At 43.7% G+C, this 20,847-nt stretch overlaps 1 protein-coding gene across 1 annotated transcript in view; it reads right to left on the bottom strand.

Annotated features, from left to right (window-relative positions):
• The window catches only part of LOC122946707 (ligand of Numb protein X 2-like), a 94,138-nt gene that overhangs the window by 19,298 nt on the left and 53,993 nt on the right, over window positions 1-20,847 (bottom strand). The window contains 6 exon segments of the mRNA XM_044306487.1: window positions 9,513-9,687; window positions 12,350-12,514; window positions 14,982-15,356; window positions 19,465-19,515; window positions 19,517-19,662; window positions 19,748-19,941. Coding sequence (XP_044162422.1) covers window positions 9,513-9,687; window positions 12,350-12,514; window positions 14,982-15,356; window positions 19,465-19,515; window positions 19,517-19,662; window positions 19,748-19,941 — 1,106 coding nt within the window.

Consider the following 20,847-nt stretch of genomic DNA (forward strand, 5'->3'; position numbering starts at 1 on the left):
TGATTTTTTACGGATCCATGGATACATGGATCGGATCCACAAAACGCATGCGGACGTCTGAATGGAGCCTTACAGGGGGGTTATCAATGACAGGGGGTGATCAGGGTAATCACCCCCCTGTCACTGATCACCCCCCCTGTAAGGCTCCATTCAGACATCCGCATGATTTTTTTACGGATCCATGGATACATGTATCGGATCCACAGAACGCATGCGGACGTCTGAATGGAGCCTTACAGGGGGGTTATCAATGACAGGGGGTGATCAGGGTAATCACCCCCCTGTCACTGATCACCCCCCCTGTAAGGCTCCATTCAGACATCCGCATGATTTTTTACGGATCCATGGATCGGATCCACAAAACGCATGCGGACGTCTGAATGGAGCCTTACAGGGGGGTTATCAATGACAGGGGGTGATCAGGGTAATCACCCCCCTGTCACTGATCACCCCCCCTGTAAGGCTCCATTCAGACATCCGCATGATTTTTTACGGATCCATGGATACATGTATCGGATCCACAAAACGCATGCGGACGTCTGAATGGAGCCTTACAGGGGGGTTATCAATGACAGGGGGTGATCAGGGTGATCACCCCCCTGTCACTGATCACCCCCCCTGTAAGGCTCCATTCAGACATCCGCATGATTTTTTACGGATCCATGGACACATGGATCGGATCCACAAAACGCATGCGGACGTCTGAATGGAGCCTTACAGGGGGGTTATCAATGACAGGGGTGATCAGGGTAATCAGGGTGATCACCCCCCTGTCACTGATCACCCCCCCTGTAAGGCTCCATTCAGACATCCGCATGATTTTTTACGGATCCATGGATACATGGATCGGATCCACAAAACGCATGCGGACGTCTGAATGGAGCCTTACAGGGGGGTTATCAATGACAGGGGGGTGATCAGGGAGTGTATATGGGTGATCACCCGCCTGTCATTGATCACCCCCCTGTAAGGCTCCATTCAGACGTCCGCATGTGTTTTGCGGATCCGATCCATGTATCCATGGATCCGTAAAAATCATGCGGACGTCTGAATGGAGCCTTACAGGGGAGTGATCAATGACAGGGGGGTGATCAATGACAGGGGGTGATCAGGGAGTGTATATGGGTGATCACCCGCCTGTCATTGATCACCCCCCTGTAAGGCTCCATTCAGACGTCCGTATGCTTTTTGCGGATCCGATCCATGTATCCGTAAAAATCATACGGACGTCTGAACGGAGCCTGACAGGGGGGTGATCAATGACAGGGCGGTGATCAATGACAGGGGGGTGATCAGGGAGTTTATATGGGGTGATCATGGGTGATCAGGGGTTTATAAGGGGTTAATAAGTGACGGGGGGGGGGGGGTGTAGTGTAGTGTAGTGTAGTGTGGTGTTTGGTGCGACTGTACTGACCTACCTGAGACCTCTGGTGGTCGATCCTAAAAAAAGGGACCACCAGAGGACCAGGTAGGAGGTATATTAGACGCTGTTATGAAAACAGCGTCTAATATACCTGTTAGGGGTTAAAAAATTCGGATCTCCAGCCTGCCAGCGAACGATCGCCGCTGGCATGCTGGAGATCCACTCGCTTACCTTCCGTTCCTGTGAGCGCGCGCGCCTGTGTGCGCGCGTTCACAGGAAATCTCGCGTCTCGCGAGAGGACGCGTATATGCGTCCAGGAGGAATGAATCAACCACCTCCCGGACGCATATGTGCGTACAGCGGTCGGGAGGTGGTTAAAAAATAACTAAAAACTTTTATAATAATTTTAAATATGTTGTCCCTAATCCCCTAAAAAAACAGAGCAGCGAATTTACTGTGTTTTTGCAGTGATCAGAAAAAAAAAATATTCTGTCACTGCGGTGGGGCAGACTGAACGCAAGTCGCACAAGATCAGGCCTGATCGGGCGAACACTGCGTTTTTTGTAGAGCCTATAGTACATGTCCTATTCTTGTCCGCAATTGCAGACAAGAAAAGGCATTTTCTATATAGTTCTGGCAATGTGCGGATCCGCAAAATGCGGAAAGCACATTGCCGGTGTCCGTGTTTTGCAGATCTGCGGACCATTCAGTGTATGCTTAAAACTCAGTTCTCCCTATACTGCTGACAGCTCAGCGGTGTACGGAGTACTTATTTTATGAATGGGCAGCAGCAGCGCAGGGAATAACGGCAGAATGTTTTAAGGGATTAGGAACAAAATATTAAAAATTATTATAAAATTATTAGAAAAGTTTAGTTACTCTTTAAATATTACTGATTAATTATTCTACCAAAACTTAGCTTTTATAATATTCAATTAAAAATAGGTCCCACATATGCAATATTAATGCACTGCGTATGATACATCAGGCTGTAATAAACTGTATATACAGATATGTATGCGAGGTACTATATATTGGATGAGGATACAGTTGGATTACTTCTTATGTTTGTTGCATAAGAAATAGGCGGTCCTTCTTTCCGGGTATCCAGGCGTTTGGATGGCTCTGTGCGGTCCCCAGAAATGGCTTGGTGTGCTGGAAGGTAACGTCAATGGTTGTTTTAGTACCTTGCACTCTGGATCCTGGGACACTGAGACAGGAGGAGTATCCCTACGCAGCTAGTGTAGCCCTGCCTGAAAGCGGAGAGGAGCGACCCCACTTATCGGTGGCTATCCCTATTTATCTCACCCTATAAAAGAGTCCTCCAGATAGCAGCAGCCAGATGTTGTTTTTTCTTTTTAAATTCCCGACGTGTTTCCTCTGACAGTAGATACTGTCAGATTCATCAGGGGGTGTATAATCTAATAAGGTAACGGCTAAATAACAGTCAAGCACAATCGCTTTTTAAGATAAACCCACTGGATAGATGCAGGGATACTCCTCCTGTCTCAGTGTCCCAGGACCCAAAGTGCAAGGTACTAAAACAACCATTGACGTTACCTTCCAGCACACCAAGCCATTTCTGGGGACCGCACAGAGCCATCCATACGCCTGGATACCCGGAAAGAAGGACCGCCTATTTCTTATGCAACAAACCGTGAGTGACAAACATAAGAAGTAATCCAACTGTATCCTCATCCAATATATAGTACCTCGCATACATATCTGTATATACAGTTTATTACAGCCTGATGTATCATACGCAGTCCATTAATATTGCATATGTGGGACCTTTTTTTAATTGAATATTATAAAAGCTAAGTTTTAGTAGGATAATTAATCAGTGAAATAGTTTATATACTCCTACAACATTTTCTAATCAAACTACTACTGTGAATTTTACTCTTTAAATATTACTTTATTAAAAATATATTCCCAAATACTTTTAATTAGTTATAATGACGTTTTGTCTCTGGAGCAATCATTAGGAGAAATGAAATGGCCGCCATCCTATAAGTCAGTGTTTCCCAACCAGTGTGCCTCCAGCTGTTGCAAAACTACAACTCCCAGCATGCCTGGACAGCCTTTGGCTGTGCGGGAATGCTGGGAGTTGTAGTTTTGCAACAGCTGGAGGCACACTGGTTGGGAAACACTGCTATAAGTACACACAAAACCTGTCCTAATCACACAAGAGGACAAGTTACTTCAGAACACCGAGCTAAAGAGCTGCCTCATCCTCCTCTCTGCTTGTCAGGGGTTATGATCCTGAATGCAGATGATAAGATTTTCAGCTGAATCTCTGTAGGAATGGAGCTCATTAGGAGACATGAAGTACAGAGACAAGGGTGGGGATAATAAGCAGCAGCTCTAGTATGCAGTCTCCATACAAATTAAACTGTGTTCATTATCATAATCCCTGACAAGCATAGCAGAGAGGAGGATGAGGCAGCTATTCAGCTCAGTGCTGTGAAGTAACTTGCCCTGCTGTGTCATTAGGACAGGTTTTGTGTGTACTAATTGGAAGGCGGACATTTTATTTCTACTAATGATTGCTCCCTAGACATAATGAGCCATTATAAATTATGAAAGGTATTTGGGAATATATTTATAATAAAGTAAAATTTAAGTTTTTTAATTTTCATAATTCCTAGAGAACCCCTTTAACCACTTCAGCCTCCCTAGCTAAAACCCCCTTAATGACCAGACCACTTTTTACAATTCTGCACTACACTACTTTCACGGTTTATTGCTCGGTCATACAACTTACCACCCAAATTAATTTTAGCTCCTTTTCTTCTCACTAATAGAGCTTTGATTTGGTGGTATTTCATTGCTGCTGACATTTTTTTTGCAAAAAAAGGACATTTTTCACTTTCTGTTGTAAAATTTTTCAAATAAAACTACATTTCTATATACATTTTTCTCTAAATATATTGTTCTACATGTCTTTGATTAAAAAAAATGCAATAAGTGTATATTTAAATATAATTTTTTTTATTACAAAGTCTCATATTCCACTAACTTGTGACAAAAAATAAAATTTTACATGAACTCACCATACCCCTCACAGAATACCTTGGGGTGTCTTCTTTCCAAAATGGGGTCACTTGTGGGGTATTTATACTGCCCTAGCATTTTAGGGGACCTAAAGCGTGAGAAGTAGTTTGGAATACAAATGCGTAAAATATTGGAATTTGGGCCCCTTTGCGCACCTAAAGTGTCACACATGTGGTATCGCCGTACTCAGGAGAAGTAGGGCAATGTGTTTTGGGGTGTATTTTTACATATACCCATACTGTGTGAGATAAAGATCTCTGTAAAAGACAACTTTTCCCATTTTTTTATATAAAGTTGTCATTTTACAGAGATATTTCTCTCACCCAGCATGGGTATATGTAAAAATACACCCCAAAACACATTGCCCTACGTCTCCTGAGTACGGCGATACCACATGTGTGACACTTTTGTGCAGCCTAAGTGCGCAAAGGGACCCAAATTCCAATGAGTACCGTTTAGGAGGGCATTTTTAGGCATTTGGATTCCAGACTTCTTCTCACGCTTTAGGGCTCCTAAAATGCCAGGGCAGTATAAATACCCCACAAGTGACCCCATTTTGGAAAAAAAGACACCCCAAGGTATTCCGTGAGGGGCATGGCGAGTTCCTAGAAATTTTTGGCACAAGTTAGCGGAAAATGATTTTGTAAGAGAAAAAAAAAAAAAAAAAAACATTTTCCGCTAACTTGTGCCAAAAAAAAATATTCTAGGAACTCACCATGCCCCTCATGGAATACCTTGGGGTGTCTTCCTTCCAAAATGGGGTCACTTGTGGGGTATTTATACTGCCCTGGCATTTTAGGGGCCCTAAAGCATGAGAAGAAGTCTGGAATATAAATGTCTAAAAAATTTTACGCATTTGGATTCCGTGAGGGGTATAGTGAGTTCATGTGAGATTTTATTTTTTGTCACAAGTTAGTGGAATATGAAACTTTGTAAGAAAAAAAAAATTAAAAAAAAATTCCGCTAACTTGTGCCCAAAAAAAAAACTTCTATGAACTCGCCATGCCCCTCAAAAGTGATTTTTATAGCGCCGCAGCGATTTTACTGTGTTTTTGCGGTGTCCATATTTTGCGGATCCGCAAAACACATACGGATGTCTGAATTGAGCCCTACAGGGGGGTGATCAATGACAGGGGGGTGATCAGGGGTTAATAAGTGACAGGGGGGGGGGGGGTGTAGTGTGGTGCTTGGTGCTACTTACAGAGCTGCCTGTGTCCTCTGGTGGTCGATCCAAGCAAAAAGGACCACCAGAGGACTAGGTAGCAGGTATATCAAACGCTGTTAACAAAACAGCGTCTGATATACCTATCAAGGGTTAAAAAAATGATGATTGCCGCTGGCAGGCTGTAGATCCACTCGTTTACCTTCCGATCCTGTGAACGTGCGCTCACAGGAAATCTCGCGTCTCGCGAGATGACGCGTATATGCGTCTACGAGGAATAAACCGACCGCCCACAGGACGCATCCCTGCGTTAGGCGGTCGGGAGGAGGTAAATGTCTGCGATCAGCATTAAGGTCAATCACAGACAATAGCCCTGGTTCTCTGCCATTTAAAACATCAGAAACCCAGAATAGAATCTAAACAAACCTGTCTCAGCAAACTACACTTTGCTGTAACCAACCAGCTGAGGTATCTGGGTGAGATATACACACCTTCCACAACTTACATAGATATAGAGATGTAAATAGATATGGTAAACGATGATAGATATCTCTCCATCTTCATACACACATTATATATCTACACACACCCTGTACACATATATACATATCCACACACATGTATGTATTGTATATATCACATTGTGGGAAAAGCAGTAACCTTTTATTCAATGTTGGGAAAGTGGGATTGCTATCATTATGTTGTAGTTATTTCACTGAAGGACTGATGACAGACACCTGAGGAGCTGTTGTCACTATGGCATCACAAGTAGGCAGAGATGTCACGTGACCGCTGTGATGCATGCTGGGATTTTTACTTTCACTTTGTAGCTGCTCCGCCCACACTGCCTCTCATCTACGGGAACATGCTATGCTGAATGCAGTAGAAAAATTATATATACACACTATATCTGCGACATTCATGTGTGAACGTTTTCGGCGTTTGGCGACAATAAATCAAGAAAGCAAAAAAGGAAAAATGAACAAACAAGTAAAATAAAGAAAAATAAAGTAAAGTAAAAATGGCCAGCAGATACCGCATTTTTCGCCCCATAAGACGCACTTTTCCCCCCCAAAAAATCGGGGGGAAATGGCCCTGCGTCTTATGGGGCGAATGCTGACAATTTAACATCGCTGGATGCGATGTAGCGTGAGCTGGGGCCGGGGGAGGGACTGGGAGGAGGAGCTGGGGGCCGGGAATAGCGGCGGGGCGGTGCAATCAGTGTAGTATAGCACCGCCCCGCCGCTCCAGTATACTAATATTAAATATCTTAGTCGATTAAAATGTATTATATATGCCCCCTCACTCCTATATTGATAATCGTACCTTAAATCCTATTCCTAGGTGCTGTAATGCAGGCTGGGCGGGCGGCAGCGTAACTCCGATGTCACGTGCCTGCGCCGCCTACTTTATGAATGAAGCAGGCGGCGCAGGCAAGTGACGTCAGCGAGTGACGCGCCGGCCGCCCGGCCTGCATTACAGAAGCTAGGATGAGGATTTAAGGTTCGATTAGCAATATAGGAGTGAGGGGGCATATCTAATGCAATTTAATTGAATAAGACAATTAATATAAGTATACATGCGGCGGCAGCGGCGGCGGCGGCGGGGGGGGGGTGGGCTCTATTGGATGATCGAGCTGATGGCACAGTTAAGGGGGGGGGGGGGTCTGTGGATGCCACTGTTATGGGCTGGGGGGCTGTGGATGGCACTGTCATGGGCTGGGGGGCTGTGGATGGCACTGTTATGGGGTGGGGGGGTCTGTGGATGGCACATATGTAACAGTGCCACCCACAGATCCCCCCTGTAACAGTGCCATCCACAGATTCCCCCCCCCTGTAACAGTGCCATCCACAGATCCCCCCCTGTAACAGTGTGTCAGTCATCCACAGATCCCCCCCATAACAGTGTCCGTCATCCACAGATCCCCCCCCATAACAGTGTCCGTCATCCACAGATCCCCCCATAACAGTGTCCGTCATCCACAGATCCCCCCATAACAGTGTCCGTCATCCACAGATCCCCCCATAACAGTGTCCGTCATCCACAGATCCCCCCATAACAGTGTCCGTCATCCACAGATCCCCCCATAACAGTGTCCGTCATCCACAGATCCCCCCATAACAGTGTCCGTCATCCACAGATCCCCCATAACAGTGTCCGTCATCCACAGATCCCCCATAACAGTGTCCGTCATCCACAGATCCCCCCCATAACAGTGTCCGTCATCCACAGATCCCCCCATAACAGTGTCCGTCAGCCACAGATCCCCAGTAATAGTGCCACCCACAGACCACCATTAGTTCCAAACCCACCAAAAGCACACCTTTTGGTTAAAAATAATTTTTTTCTTATTTTCCTCCCCAAAAACCTAGGTGCGTCTTATGGGCCGGTGCGTCCTATAGGGCGAAAAATACGGTAATTAATGAGAAATCAGCTGATTTCTCATTAATTATCTGCTGGCCATTTTTACTTTATTTTATTTTTCTTTATTTTACTTGTTTGTTCATTTTTCCTTTTTTGCTTTCTTGATTTATTGTCGCCAATGGTGTATTACATGAATTAATGTATATAACCTTGTGTATATATATGACACTATTATTCTGTATTCCATAGTGTCTGATGAAGGCTAATATATAGCCGAAAACGCGTTCACACATGAATGTCGCACATTACCTGCAAAAAATAAACTGCGATCAAAGAATACCTCTCATTGCTGTCATTTTTATTATACTATATTCTGGGGTGGGAACCCTATGCACAGCTGAGAAAACCCGGTGTGAACGAATTTGTTCTACATACACACTATATCTGTCATGATACAAATACCTCTTGGCATTAGTTATTGTCTGGGGCACTTTATTGTTTTTATACTTATGGTGGCCAACCCCTTTAACCTTTAACATCCACTACATCAGTTTACTAGGTGTATTTCACTCTATTACAAATTAAATGGGTTATCCAGGAATGAAAAAATATATATAAATAATTAAATATTATTTTATAATAAATATATTCACAATTACCTTTCATTACTTAGAATGGCTTGTTTTGTCTAGGGAGCAATCATTAGGAGAAAACCTGCCCTAATCACACAGGAGGGCAAGTTACTTCAGAACACTGAGGGAAAAAGCTGCCTCATCCTCTTCTCTGCTTGACAAGAATCATGATCCTGAATACAGGTGAATCTCTGTGAGAATGGAGAAGATGAAGAGACATGAGAGAGTGAGGTGTTGCTAATGAGCAGCAGCACTTGTATGCAGTCTCCATTACCACAGCAACACATTACCACAGTCTGTCCTCTCTGTACTTCATGTCTCCTTATGAACTCCATTCCTACAGATTCAGCTGAAGATCTTATCAGTTGTATTCAGGATCATAATCCTTGAAAAGTGGAGAGGAGGAGGATGAGGCAGCTCTTTACCTCAGTGTTGTAAAGTAACTTTCCCTCCAATTATGGAAACAGGACATAATTGTAAAGAAAATTTAGTTTACATTTTACTGTGCATATAAAATAATAACAAAAAAATACTAAAATAAAAATGACAAAAATAAAGCCTAATACATGACAAAAAAGCGCAAACATTATTTACATAAACAAATATGTCTGGTCAGGAAGGGGGGTAAATGCCCGATCTTGAACTGGTTGCAATGTTCACTTCAATTAAGGGCTTGTTCAGATCTGTGTGTTTGGGCTTCCGTCACAGATTCCATCAAAAAGACCAGACAAAACAGTCCTTCATGCAGGACAATGGAGTCAGTGCAGCTCCTTTTGTCTGTTATGTTTTTTTGTTCTGCTCCTCTAACACAGCAGAACAATGGAAATCAAGAATGGTGGTGTGAAGGAACCCTACTTCTTCCCTGTCATTTATTTAGCTAGCAGCCCATATAAGCACAAAGTCTTTACACCAGAATACAAGGAGAGTGCATTACCTTTCTTTATTCTGCCATCTCTGAACAGACACCCCACCGGCTGAACGCTGGAGACATAGATGGGGAGTTTGTTTTTATGATCTCGTCCTCCTCCTATGGTAATTCCCAGAGATTCCCTTGGCTCTTTCTTCAGAGTGACTGTTTTTTCCATTGATGAATTTGCATGAAGCTGATCCTATATTTAATGGAACGACAAATACCATGTAGAGTTGTGGTTGTACAAATGCTCTTGAAGGTTTCGCTAACAGGATGTAACCGGCCATTTACCTGAAGATTACTGGTTTTGGCAGAAGTGCCCTTTAAAGGGAATTTGTCAGCTGCACTATGTTGTCCACACTAAGGGCAGGATAGTGCAGCTGACAGACCCCCTGTTACTGCTGTGATGGTATTCAATACTTTTACAGTACTACCTGCTTACCCGGCACTACAGGAGAGATGATTTTCAACCTGCCCCACCTCCAGGTGATGACTGACAGATTTCTTTGCTATGCTCAACAGGAAATAAACCTTTCAATCATCACCCAGAGGTGGGGGAGGGCAGGAGCAGCATCAGACTTATCTCTCGCAGCACAGGTGTGCACTGCAGGCGTCGGATGTTTACAGGGGTGGCAGATGTAAGTAGAGGGAACAAGAATCTATCCGGTAGGGCAGTGATAGGCAAACTGCGGCTCTCCAGCTGTTGCAGAACTACAACTCCCAGCATGCAAAGACTGCCTACAGCTTTCAGCCTATAGCAGGGCATGGTGGGAGTTGTAGTTTTGCAACAGCTGGAGAGCCGCAGTTTGCCTATCACTGCGGTAGGGTAAAGCTGCAACAGCAAACAGTCCATAGACAAAAGTGGCACTATATTTGGAAAAAAGGTCCCCTGTAAGCGTAGCTAGACAGTTACAGTTACAACTGGAAAATCTCACTATGAAAGTCTGTGTGTAGTGAGAACAGCCTACACAGTGTGAAGATCGCCTAATACAAGTACTCATGCAAAATACCACCAGATGAAAGTGGCCTAAAACTCTGTTCTTAATTTTCCAATGTAGTTGTTTTCTAAGAAACAAAACCTAAAAAGGTGCAATTCTGTTTTAGCGACTTCTTTAAAAGAAATCTGCCACCTGGAAATTCACAGTTAAACCAGGCACAATGCCTTGTAGGGCTAGCTGAATATAATGATACCTTTCACTTAAAGGGGTTCTCCAGGAATTAGGAAAATTGAAATACATAAATATTATTTTAATATAAATATATTACCATATACCTTTCATTTGTTATAATTAGAGATAAGCGAATTTCATATTTTGAAATTTGTTCCTACTTTGTTGGTTAAAGGTGAATTGCGTTATGGATTCCTTTACGGAATTCTATGACGGAATGCATAACAGAATGCCTTTAGAGGTCTATGGGCTGCAAAACTGATCCGTCCCATTTCCGTAAGGCCCCATGCACACGGCCGTGTTTCACGGCCGTGTGCGGGCCGTGAAACCGCGGCCTGGATCCCTCTTGAGAGCAGGAGCGCACGGCGTCACTGGTTGCTATGACGCCGTGGGCTCCCTGCTGCCGCTGCAATACAGTAATACACTGGTATGATCTATACCAGTGTATTACTGTACTGTGCCGGCAGCAGGGAGCGCACGGCGTCATAGCAACCAGTGACGCCGTGCGCTCCTGCTCTCAGGAGGGATCCAGGCCGCGGTTCCACGGCCCGCACACGGCCGTGTGCATGGGGCCTTATGCAGGGGAGTCCTGCATGAATGAGAGGATCAGCCTATGAACGAGTGTGTCACTCGTTCATCGGGTGATCAAAGGCACATTTACATGGCCAGATTGGTGGAAATGATCGTTTGCAAAAAACAGATACTGGTCGTGTGCTTTATGCACTTTGCAGAATGGAACATCTGGCCCATAATAGGACAGTCTGTAATGCAGACAATAGGATATGTTCTATATTTTTGCAGGGCCACAGAATGGACCAACTGCGCTCGGTGTGCTGTCCGCATCTTTTGCGGCACCATTGAAATGAATGTGTCCGCATCGAAACTGCAAAAAATGTGGATTGGATGTGGACAAAAAATACATATTTGTGCATGAGCCCTTATTCTGGAGAAAAAGTACTTTTAATCCATATGCAAATGAGCAGGTAAGGGGTTGTCTCATCTCAGACAATGGGGGCATATCGCTAGGATATGCTCCCATTGTCTTATAGGTGCGGGTCCCAGCGGTGGGACCCGCACCTATATAGGGAACGGAGCCCTGCAAAGTGGTGGCTGGAGGACTCTGGAGCGGTCTCCCCATAGAAATGAATGGGAGCGCATCGCTCATGACGGCCACCGCTCCTATTCACTTCTATGGGCCCAACAGAAATAGCCGAGCCAGTGCTATGCTATTTTCAGTGGCCCCATAGAAAAAGTATGGAGGGACCCACACCTATAAGACAATGGGGGCATAACCTACCAATATGCCCCTTTTGTCTGAGATGAGACAACCCCTTTAAGTCAACTGATGGATGGCCCAAGACAATCCGCATCCTTGCTTCTTTCTGCTTCCTCTACCTCCCTCTCCTTCCTGACTGACAAGTCCAGATTTTTGCATAGTCAACTATCCAGGACCTGCCCTCAGTGCACTTAACAGGTAATTTGCATATAGATTAAAAGTATTTATCTCCAGAATGAAGCAATCACTAGATCACTAAGTAAAATGCACCATTACATTCAGTTCAGCTAGCCCTGCAAGGCATTGTGCCTGGTTTATCAGTGAATTTCCTGGTAACAGGTTCATTTTAAATCCAATAAAGTGCACATGCAGGATCTCCCCCACTGAGCCAAATTAATTTGGAAGTAACAACTCACCCTCTGTGTGGACTTCCTTCTATATGGATGTAGACTTGGCCTCTTGCGTGCATGGACAGGACTTTCCCCATTGCTGCTGCTCCCTGATGAAGTTCCTTCTTCATTGTCTTCCATGGGCTGCAGAGTTTGCCGAAGGACCACAAAGTTAACCCGTGCCTCACTATTCTAAAAGAAAACATGCAAAACAATATCATTTTAAAGTTCCATAAACAAGGTAAACAGTATGGATGGATTTATCTTTTGCAACTCTTCAAGCATTATATAGAAAAGTGTAAATGGAAGTGGTTTTATAATATACTGTATTTTTTGGACTATAAGACGCACTTTTTTTCTAACAAAAGTGGGGGCGAGTGGCAGTGTGTCTTATAGTCCCAGTGTGATCGGACTATAAGAAAGGAAGTGGTCGTTAGCATGCAGGAGGTACAGGGAAGGGCAGCACTGCGCTAGCTGTTCTCACCCTCCCTGGTCTTCTTCTGGGTCCCCCTGTGCGCAGCATAAGGACGTAGTGCACACAGGTGCGCACTATGATCTGACGCTGTGCGACATCAGGTCACAGTGCAGCGCAGGCCAGAAGAAGAGGTGCAGTGAGTCCTGGATCTGCAGCATTATCCATTGCAAGCAAGGTACGTTTTTTTTTTTTTTTTACTGTCTGATCTGAGATCTGATTAGGGCTGGGAGTCTCATGGGGAGCTGATCGGAGGCTGGGGGGGGGGGGGGTCTGATCTATGTCTAATGGAGGTTTGGGGTCTGATCTGAAGCTGATGGAGGTTGGGGGGGTCTGATCTGAGGTGGATGAAGAATGGGGGTCTGCTCTAAGTTCTGATGAAAAATGATGTTTTCTTATTTTCCTACTCCAAATCCTAGGTGCGTCTTATAGTCCGGTGTTTTGAAAAAAGACAGTACGAATTTTGCTGTAGGTCTGCTATATTCCTTGTCTCTGTTATGGAGTAAACACAATTAGCACTTTCAGCAAATTACCAATTCCGAAAATGATCATGTGACTCCAGGATTCTAGAATATAATACACAGTGTGCCTCCACAAAACCAGGAAGTGCATTTGTTTCAGCACCCTTTTGGCACTTTGTGGGTGGCAGTTGTTAGGGGGTTGTAAATGTAGCTCTAGTATAACCGTATAACGGTATCAAAAAGATGTCCTTATTTTAATAGGTCTGTCATAGCCAACATGATTGAAGAGAACTAGTTACTTTCTGTCGTGTTTACATGTAAATGGTATTAAAGGGGTTCTCCGGGAATTAAGAAAATTAAAATATTAAATATTACTTTATTAAAATATATTCTAAGAATACCTTTCATTATTTATAATGCCTCGTTTTGTCTGGGGAACAATAATCAGAGGAAACAAAATGGCTGCTGTCCTATTAGTTGACACAAAACCTGTCCTGATCACACATGAGGACAAGTTACTTTACAACACTGAGATAAAGGGCTGCCTCATCCTCCTCTCTGCTCTACTTGTTAGGGATTGTGATTCTGAATACAAATGATAAGAACTTTAGCTGAATCTCTAGGGAATTTAGTTCATGAGGAGACAAAGTACAGAGAGGACAGACTGTGCTAATGCTGACTGTAAATAAGTGCTGCTGCTCATTAGCCACATCCCAACCTCCTCTCGTCTCCATTCCCAAAGAGATTCACCTGTATTCAGGATCATGATTCCTGACAAGAAGAGCAGAGCGATTAGGACAGGTTTTGTGTGTACTGATATGATGGCGGACATTTTATTTCTTCTAATGATTGCTCCCTAGACAAAGTAAGCCATTCTAAGTAATGAAAGGTATTTGTGAATATATATAATAATATTTAAGAATTTTCATTGTTTTAATTCCTGGAGAACCCCTTTAAGAAAGCTGTCACAGCTTGCACGGCACTGCCTTTTTCACACAAGCATGTCTGGGCCAGGAAACGCGCCGCATTTCCTAGCTTGAACACTGCTCCTCTGATCCAAAGGCCTCATGCACACGACCGTTTTTTTTTAAGGTCCGCAAAAACGGGGTCCGTAGGTCCGTGATCCGTGACCGTTTTTTCATCCGTGGGTCTTCCTTGATTTTTGGAGGATCCACGGACATGAAAAATGAAAAAAAAATCTAAGTCAAGTTTGCCATTGAAATGATAGGAAAAAACGGACACGGATCACGGACACGGATGACAATCTTGTGTGCATCCGTGATTTTCACGGACCCATTGACTTGAATGGGTCCGTGAACCGTTGGCCGTGAAAAAAATAGGACAGGTCATATTTTTTTCACGGCCAGGAAACACGGATCACGGACGCGGCTGCCAAACGGTGCAGCTTCCGATTTTTCCACGGACCCATTGAAAGTCAAAACGGCACAACGGCCACGGATACACACAACGGTCGTGTGCATGAGGCCAAACTCACAGCATCATAATAGACCTGCCTGACCGAGGGTCTACTGTAATGCACAGTATTATGTGAGTACAGTAGACCCACGGTCAGGCAGGAATTCACAGCATCATATATCATTAGGACGCTGTGAGTTCGGGTCCAAGTAGCAGTGTTCAGTCTGGGAAATGCAGCCATCACATGGAGTGTGTTTCCTGGACCAAACATGCTCATGTGAAAGAGGCCTATGAGAGAAACCTGGATTACCTGGATAATCTGTGCTGCTGCCTCTGGAGTCCCGTGTCGGAGATCATGACCATTAATAGACAAGACCTTATCATTACACTTTAATCTTCCATCTTTTGCAGCCAGACCACCATCTAATAAATCCAGAACAAAAACACCATGCTCCTCCGTCTTTCTAACCAGCTTGATCCCTAGAGGTTCTGACCGATCCCGCTTCAGTAGAGCAACTTGGACCACTTCTTTGCAGGCACTAGCTGTGTTGGTTCCTTCTGCACGTTGAGACCTTTGTGAGAAACCTTTCTCTTGCAAAACAGTAATATATAAGACAGAAGAAGGCTGCCGGAGCAAGGCAATTGCTTGGCTATGGGACACGTTGCTAATGTTCATTCCATTAACCTGAAAATACAGCATAGGCAAACATTATCAGCTAGAGACATTACCAAGTAAATACGCTGTGCTTATCCAGTTCAAGACTGGCCCATTTACCCCTTTCCTGGACAGACCCCTTTTAAGTTGTTTTTTTTCTTTTTTGTACATGTGGCTTCAAAAACCATATCTTATTATTAAAAATCAGATATTTAAATAAAGTTTTGTATTTTTTATGCAATTTCTATTTTTATTTTTTTAAAGCTGGTAAAATGTAAAAAAAAAAATGGGGGCCCCAAAGTGAACAAGGGCACACCATGCCAGTGTGGCCACCCTCTATTTACTTCTATGGGAGTGCCGAAAATACCTGAGCCATCTGCCTCTGCTATTTCCGGAGAGGTAGCTGTGGTTGCGCAGTGCGCTCTCCAGTTACTTCTATGGGAGTTCCAGAAATAGCCAAGTACGCTCTGTTCGGAACATCCATAGATGTGAAAGGAGAGCATGTCACGCATGCATGGTGCATTCTCCCTCGCTTTGGGGTCCTCGTTCTAGAGATATGGTAAGTGTGTGTCTCAGGGGTGGGACCCGCACCTATCTGACATTGGAGGCATATCCTAACAATATGCCACCAATGTTTGAGATGGGCCAACCCCTTTATGAAAGATCCTTGCAAAGTGGACAGCCAGCCATTAAAGCTGGGGCTACACAGTGATCTTGGCTGTGACACCAATTGGACAACCAAAAATCGCTGTGTGGCAATGCAGCCCAAAAAATGGTTGGCATCAGAGTGCGACTTCCTAGTTGTTGCGACTGTGGGGTTACGGTAACTTGCAAGTTACACTGCGACGACATTCAGTTCGGTGGCTGCACTGCTACTGCTTGTTCACATGATGGGTGTTGCAGCCAAGATCGCTGTGTAACTCTTATACTATGCGTGGTCCGCAAGTGATTACGTTGGTTTTTATGTTGTTTGTACGTGCAAGGTGCTGCAACTTTGTCCTAATATAGACTATCCGTTTTAAAAGTCTGTATAACCACACCAAGCAGCTTTCAGTGTGAGAAACTTGCAAACAGCAGCTTAGATCTTAGCTTCCCAAAAGCCTATCATATTATGTGGGTACTCAGTGAGTGGTGGATTGGGGTTTAATATTTAAGTCAGACTGGAGGGGTCTGTAAATGACTGGAGATACTCTCAAAGCGTCGCCCTACATTCAGACATGACTTTTAGCCAGCTTGGGAAACGGCTACTACATATAAACAATTTTACACATTTCTATTAACTTTTAGAAAGAACAGGTGACCTGTTGTAGATTACCTTTTTGGTGAAAGTGACATTAGTTAGAATTATTTATATATCAGTCTGTAAACCGGGTTTAATCACCACCAAGATATTGTGCTGGTGCCAGACTCCACCGCGTCTCTGGGCGGTACTATAGTCTAATATAGGCCATCTCCACACGTTCTACTAGCGCTGCCTATATACACATAACTATCATACATGTCATAGAGCAGCTGTCCCTGAGGAGCACCTTACATCATAAGAGATCAGTTAAGAATACAATTATACTTTGCTGGAGGAATGAATCCTATTACTGTTAATATCTCAAACCTCACCTTAATATTGCCTAAAGGGTTTTTTGTTGTTACACCCATCCCGTAAATAAAGTTGATGAAAGTCAGTTATAAGCTATGCTGACATGTCTGTCTCACAGGCTGGCAAAGGGAATTACTGCTAGACACAATGCCCTGTACCTAATGATTTAATAGGGTACTGTCAGCTCTATATAAAAGACACTGAAAATACTCTCTTGACACGTCACTACCAAACCTGGGGCAGTGGTACCGTTAGGGCTCATGCACATGACCCATATGTATTTTGCGGTCCGCAAAACAGAATCCGCAAAAAAAAAAAAAGGATGACATCTGTGTTGCATACTTTTTTTTTGCGGATCCATTGTAACAATGCCTGTTCTGACATATGGACATTTTTCAAGCCCCATTGAAGTGAAAAGTTCTCCATATGGACTGGAAACGTAAAACAAATACGTTCGTGTGCATGAGCCCTTCCTCCACAGCCAACTCCAACTGCAAGCTTGTAGGGCAACACCCAGCTAGCTCCCAGGTAGATGTTGACCACCCTGACCATCTTCCATGACTACCATAAACCATCTAAATGGGAACCTACCACATAGCTTGTTCCCCTCTCCCCTACAATTGGGCTGGTGGTATGCTTGCCATGGCCCACAAGCCACCGCTTAGTTGCATTCCTCCTTTACAAACCCAAACACTGTGCTCTTTCTTGTACTACAAACCCTCTCTAAACCAGTCCACCTGTTCTTTATCCAGTCCCTTGTCCTCCACTTCCCCCTTCATTTCTTTTAGTTACACCCCATTCAGTGCCATTTTCTTTAATGCACTTCTTATGTCCCTGCTCCATAACCTGCACTCTAGCCACATGGCTTCCTTGGGCCTCTTTCACACAAGCAAGTTTTCCATCAGGGTGTGATCCGCGAAGAGAGAGCATAGCATCCGGACTGAATTCTGACCCATTAATTTCAATGGTTCTGTGCACATGAGTTTTTTCACGCATCACTTCTGTGTTCAGGAAAAATCGCAGTATGTTCTATATTCTGCGTTTTTCATGTGGCCTTGGTTCCATAGAAGTGAATTGGGAAAAATGGAAGGCACCAGCTGTAATACATTTTCACTGATGGTTGCTGGAGATGTAGATAGTTCTTCAGTTGTTTTTTTTCACATAAGTGAAAAAAACACATCAAAAACTGATTGCACCCGCCCAGAAAAAACAAACACCAAATGCAATCGTAGACAAGACTAACTGAACTTGCATGCAAAAGCATCAGTTTTGTGATCCGCTGCTGACGGCAATCCCCAGCAAATAATGCAGTATCTAAGGAAAGGGATTTAGGGGTCATTATTTTAGAAGACTTAAAGGTAGGCCGACAGTGTCATAGAGCAGCAGGAAATGCTAGTAGAATGCTTGGGTGTATAGGGAGAGGCATTACCAATAGACAGAGGGAGGTGCTTATGCCGCTCTACAGAGCACTAGTGAGACCTCATTTGGAGTATTGTGCGCAGTACTGGAGACCATATCTCCAGAAGGATATTGATACTTTGGAGAGAGTTCAGAGAAGAGCTACTAAACTAGTACACGAATTGCAGGATAAAACTTACCAGGAGAGGTTAAAGGACCTTAACATGTATAGTTTGGAAGAAAGACGAGACAGAGGGTATATGATAGAAACTTTTAAATACATAAAGGGAATCAAGGTAAAAGAGGAGAGAATATTTAAAAGAAGAAAAACTGCTACAAGAGGACATAGTTTTAAATTAGAGGGGCAAAGGTTTAAAAGTAATATCAGGAAGTATTACTTTACTGAGAGAGTAGTGGATGCATGGAATAGGCATAAGGCCATCCTTCATATAAGATAGGACTAGGGCTATTCATAGTATTCAGTATATTGGGCAGTCTAGATGGGCCAAATGGTTCTTATCTGCCGACACATTCTATGTTTCTATACAATGGAGGATGCCGACAGCGGACCACATGTGCCACAAAAAATCCTACACAATATGGAATTTGCATATACTGTAGTGCACCTTTGCAGTGATTTAATTTTTCCTGAACAGACCCTGAGAGAATCCATAATGCTGGTGTGAAAGAGGCCTTACAGGTCCTTGCTGGGAGCATTGTGGGGCGGTGCTTCAAGAACAGAGATGCAATAGAGAGTTCATAAGACTCATCACTGATGTGTTCTCTTTAAAGTTTTTGACAAACCTGCTGGTAATGCCCAATAACGGCTACATGCACCTTTTAATCGTTTACATCCAGTGTATTGAACAGTAAAAAGAAAGACCTTTTTAAAAATCCTCTAACGCTTTACGTGCACAGCTTCTATATTCCAAGCATTACAGATGGAAATGTCACATGCACCAGTGGCTGGTAATAAAGTTAGGAAAGTTATTAACGTGTTCAGCAGCCCATTCATTAGCCTAGCTATATGCCATAAATGTTGAGGTAGGACAACCCTTTAACAATGTGTTTACGTCTTCTGTAGGCGTAGTAATTGATCATATCCTAGCAAACAATCAACCAAGAAGAATATTTGGTAGCACCTACCTCCAGAATGTGGTCTCCTGGCATTAGCCTACCATCTGTTGCAACCAAAGAAGTCCTTGAGCACATCCTGTATTACAATATTGCCCAGAGGGGTGTCTCTACCCCCCACAATTCGCATGCCCAGTTCCTCGTCAGGGTCATCTCGGTGTATCTCTACTGTACTTGTCTCGGCTATTAGACTTGTCCTATGATGTTGATCTTTAGGGTTGAAAGAAAAATAATGAAAATCCTTGGTAGAAAGCTGCGCAATACATACATTCTGGTGACCATCTTGAACTCTCACCATCATCATGTTCATCAAATGCTGGATTCACCAGGCCTGGCTCAGATGTACCAAGAGCTACCACAGCAGCCAGTGAAGATTCTGCTAGAACGCTGGCAATGCCGCTTGCTTTGGAGGCATCCCCCTCACTCGGATCCTTAATGGGGGCACTCTTCTTATCTCTTTCGACTCTGTATTTTCTGAAGCCTGCACATCTGATATACAATAAGTTACAATAATTAATGGCAATTCATTTAGCAGCCATTACCTTCAGAGAAACAAAACAAGCTGCTCTAGATGAGGTCATCTGTTCATGAACGAGAACCTGAATGCCACCATGAAGAAGTAAAATACACAATATAATTTATGTGAGACTATGGTGTCGTTTTTAGGAAATGTCTGGTTTATAAGATGCAATGGGATGGGAGCGCTGTGAACTACACGTCTGTTATTGTCAATCAGCAGCAGGAGGATAAGGAAGCCCGCAGCTCATGGATAACCTGGACTTGGCAGCACTCCATGTGCCAACTGAATTTGGCACACTTGTCAGCATGCTTCAAGCTCCCAATATACATTTTGAATCTATCCCAAGGCTCCATGCACCAAGGATATGCCAAAAGAGTATCCTTTTTGCATATGTTGGGCCAGTATGCAACGCTATACCTTTCCTTTTTTAAGTATACAATGGGCTATTGTTTGAGCTTCCATCAGAGGACACATCCCGAAGTTGGAGGAAACAGTCTATAGTAGACCACATGCACAGGGCAGTGAGGATATTCCTGCAGATTTAGCTGCATTCTACCAAAATCTGCACTTGCTACACAGTGATTGGGTCGCAGATTTGCCCCAGACTTGCCCACACACAACGGAATAGCTGCCGGTTTTCTGTCTGGTTTTACAGATGAAATTCCAGAAAGGATTAAATACCAGCAAAGTCTCATCCACATGCATACAGTACATGTCAATTTGCTGTGCAGAAACTGACCAAAAGTGATTTTTAATCCACAGCATGTCAATTTCTGTGGCAGAACTGTCGCAGATTTTGAGGAAAATTGCACTATTCTCGGCACCATTTGGTGCGGATTTGTCACTGCAGATTTCCTATGAAGAACTTCAAACAA

The sequence above is a fragment of the Bufo gargarizans genome, chromosome 9 (assembly GCF_014858855.1).
Source record: "Bufo gargarizans isolate SCDJY-AF-19 chromosome 9, ASM1485885v1, whole genome shotgun sequence".
NCBI lineage: Eukaryota > Metazoa > Chordata > Amphibia > Anura > Bufonidae > Bufo > Bufo gargarizans.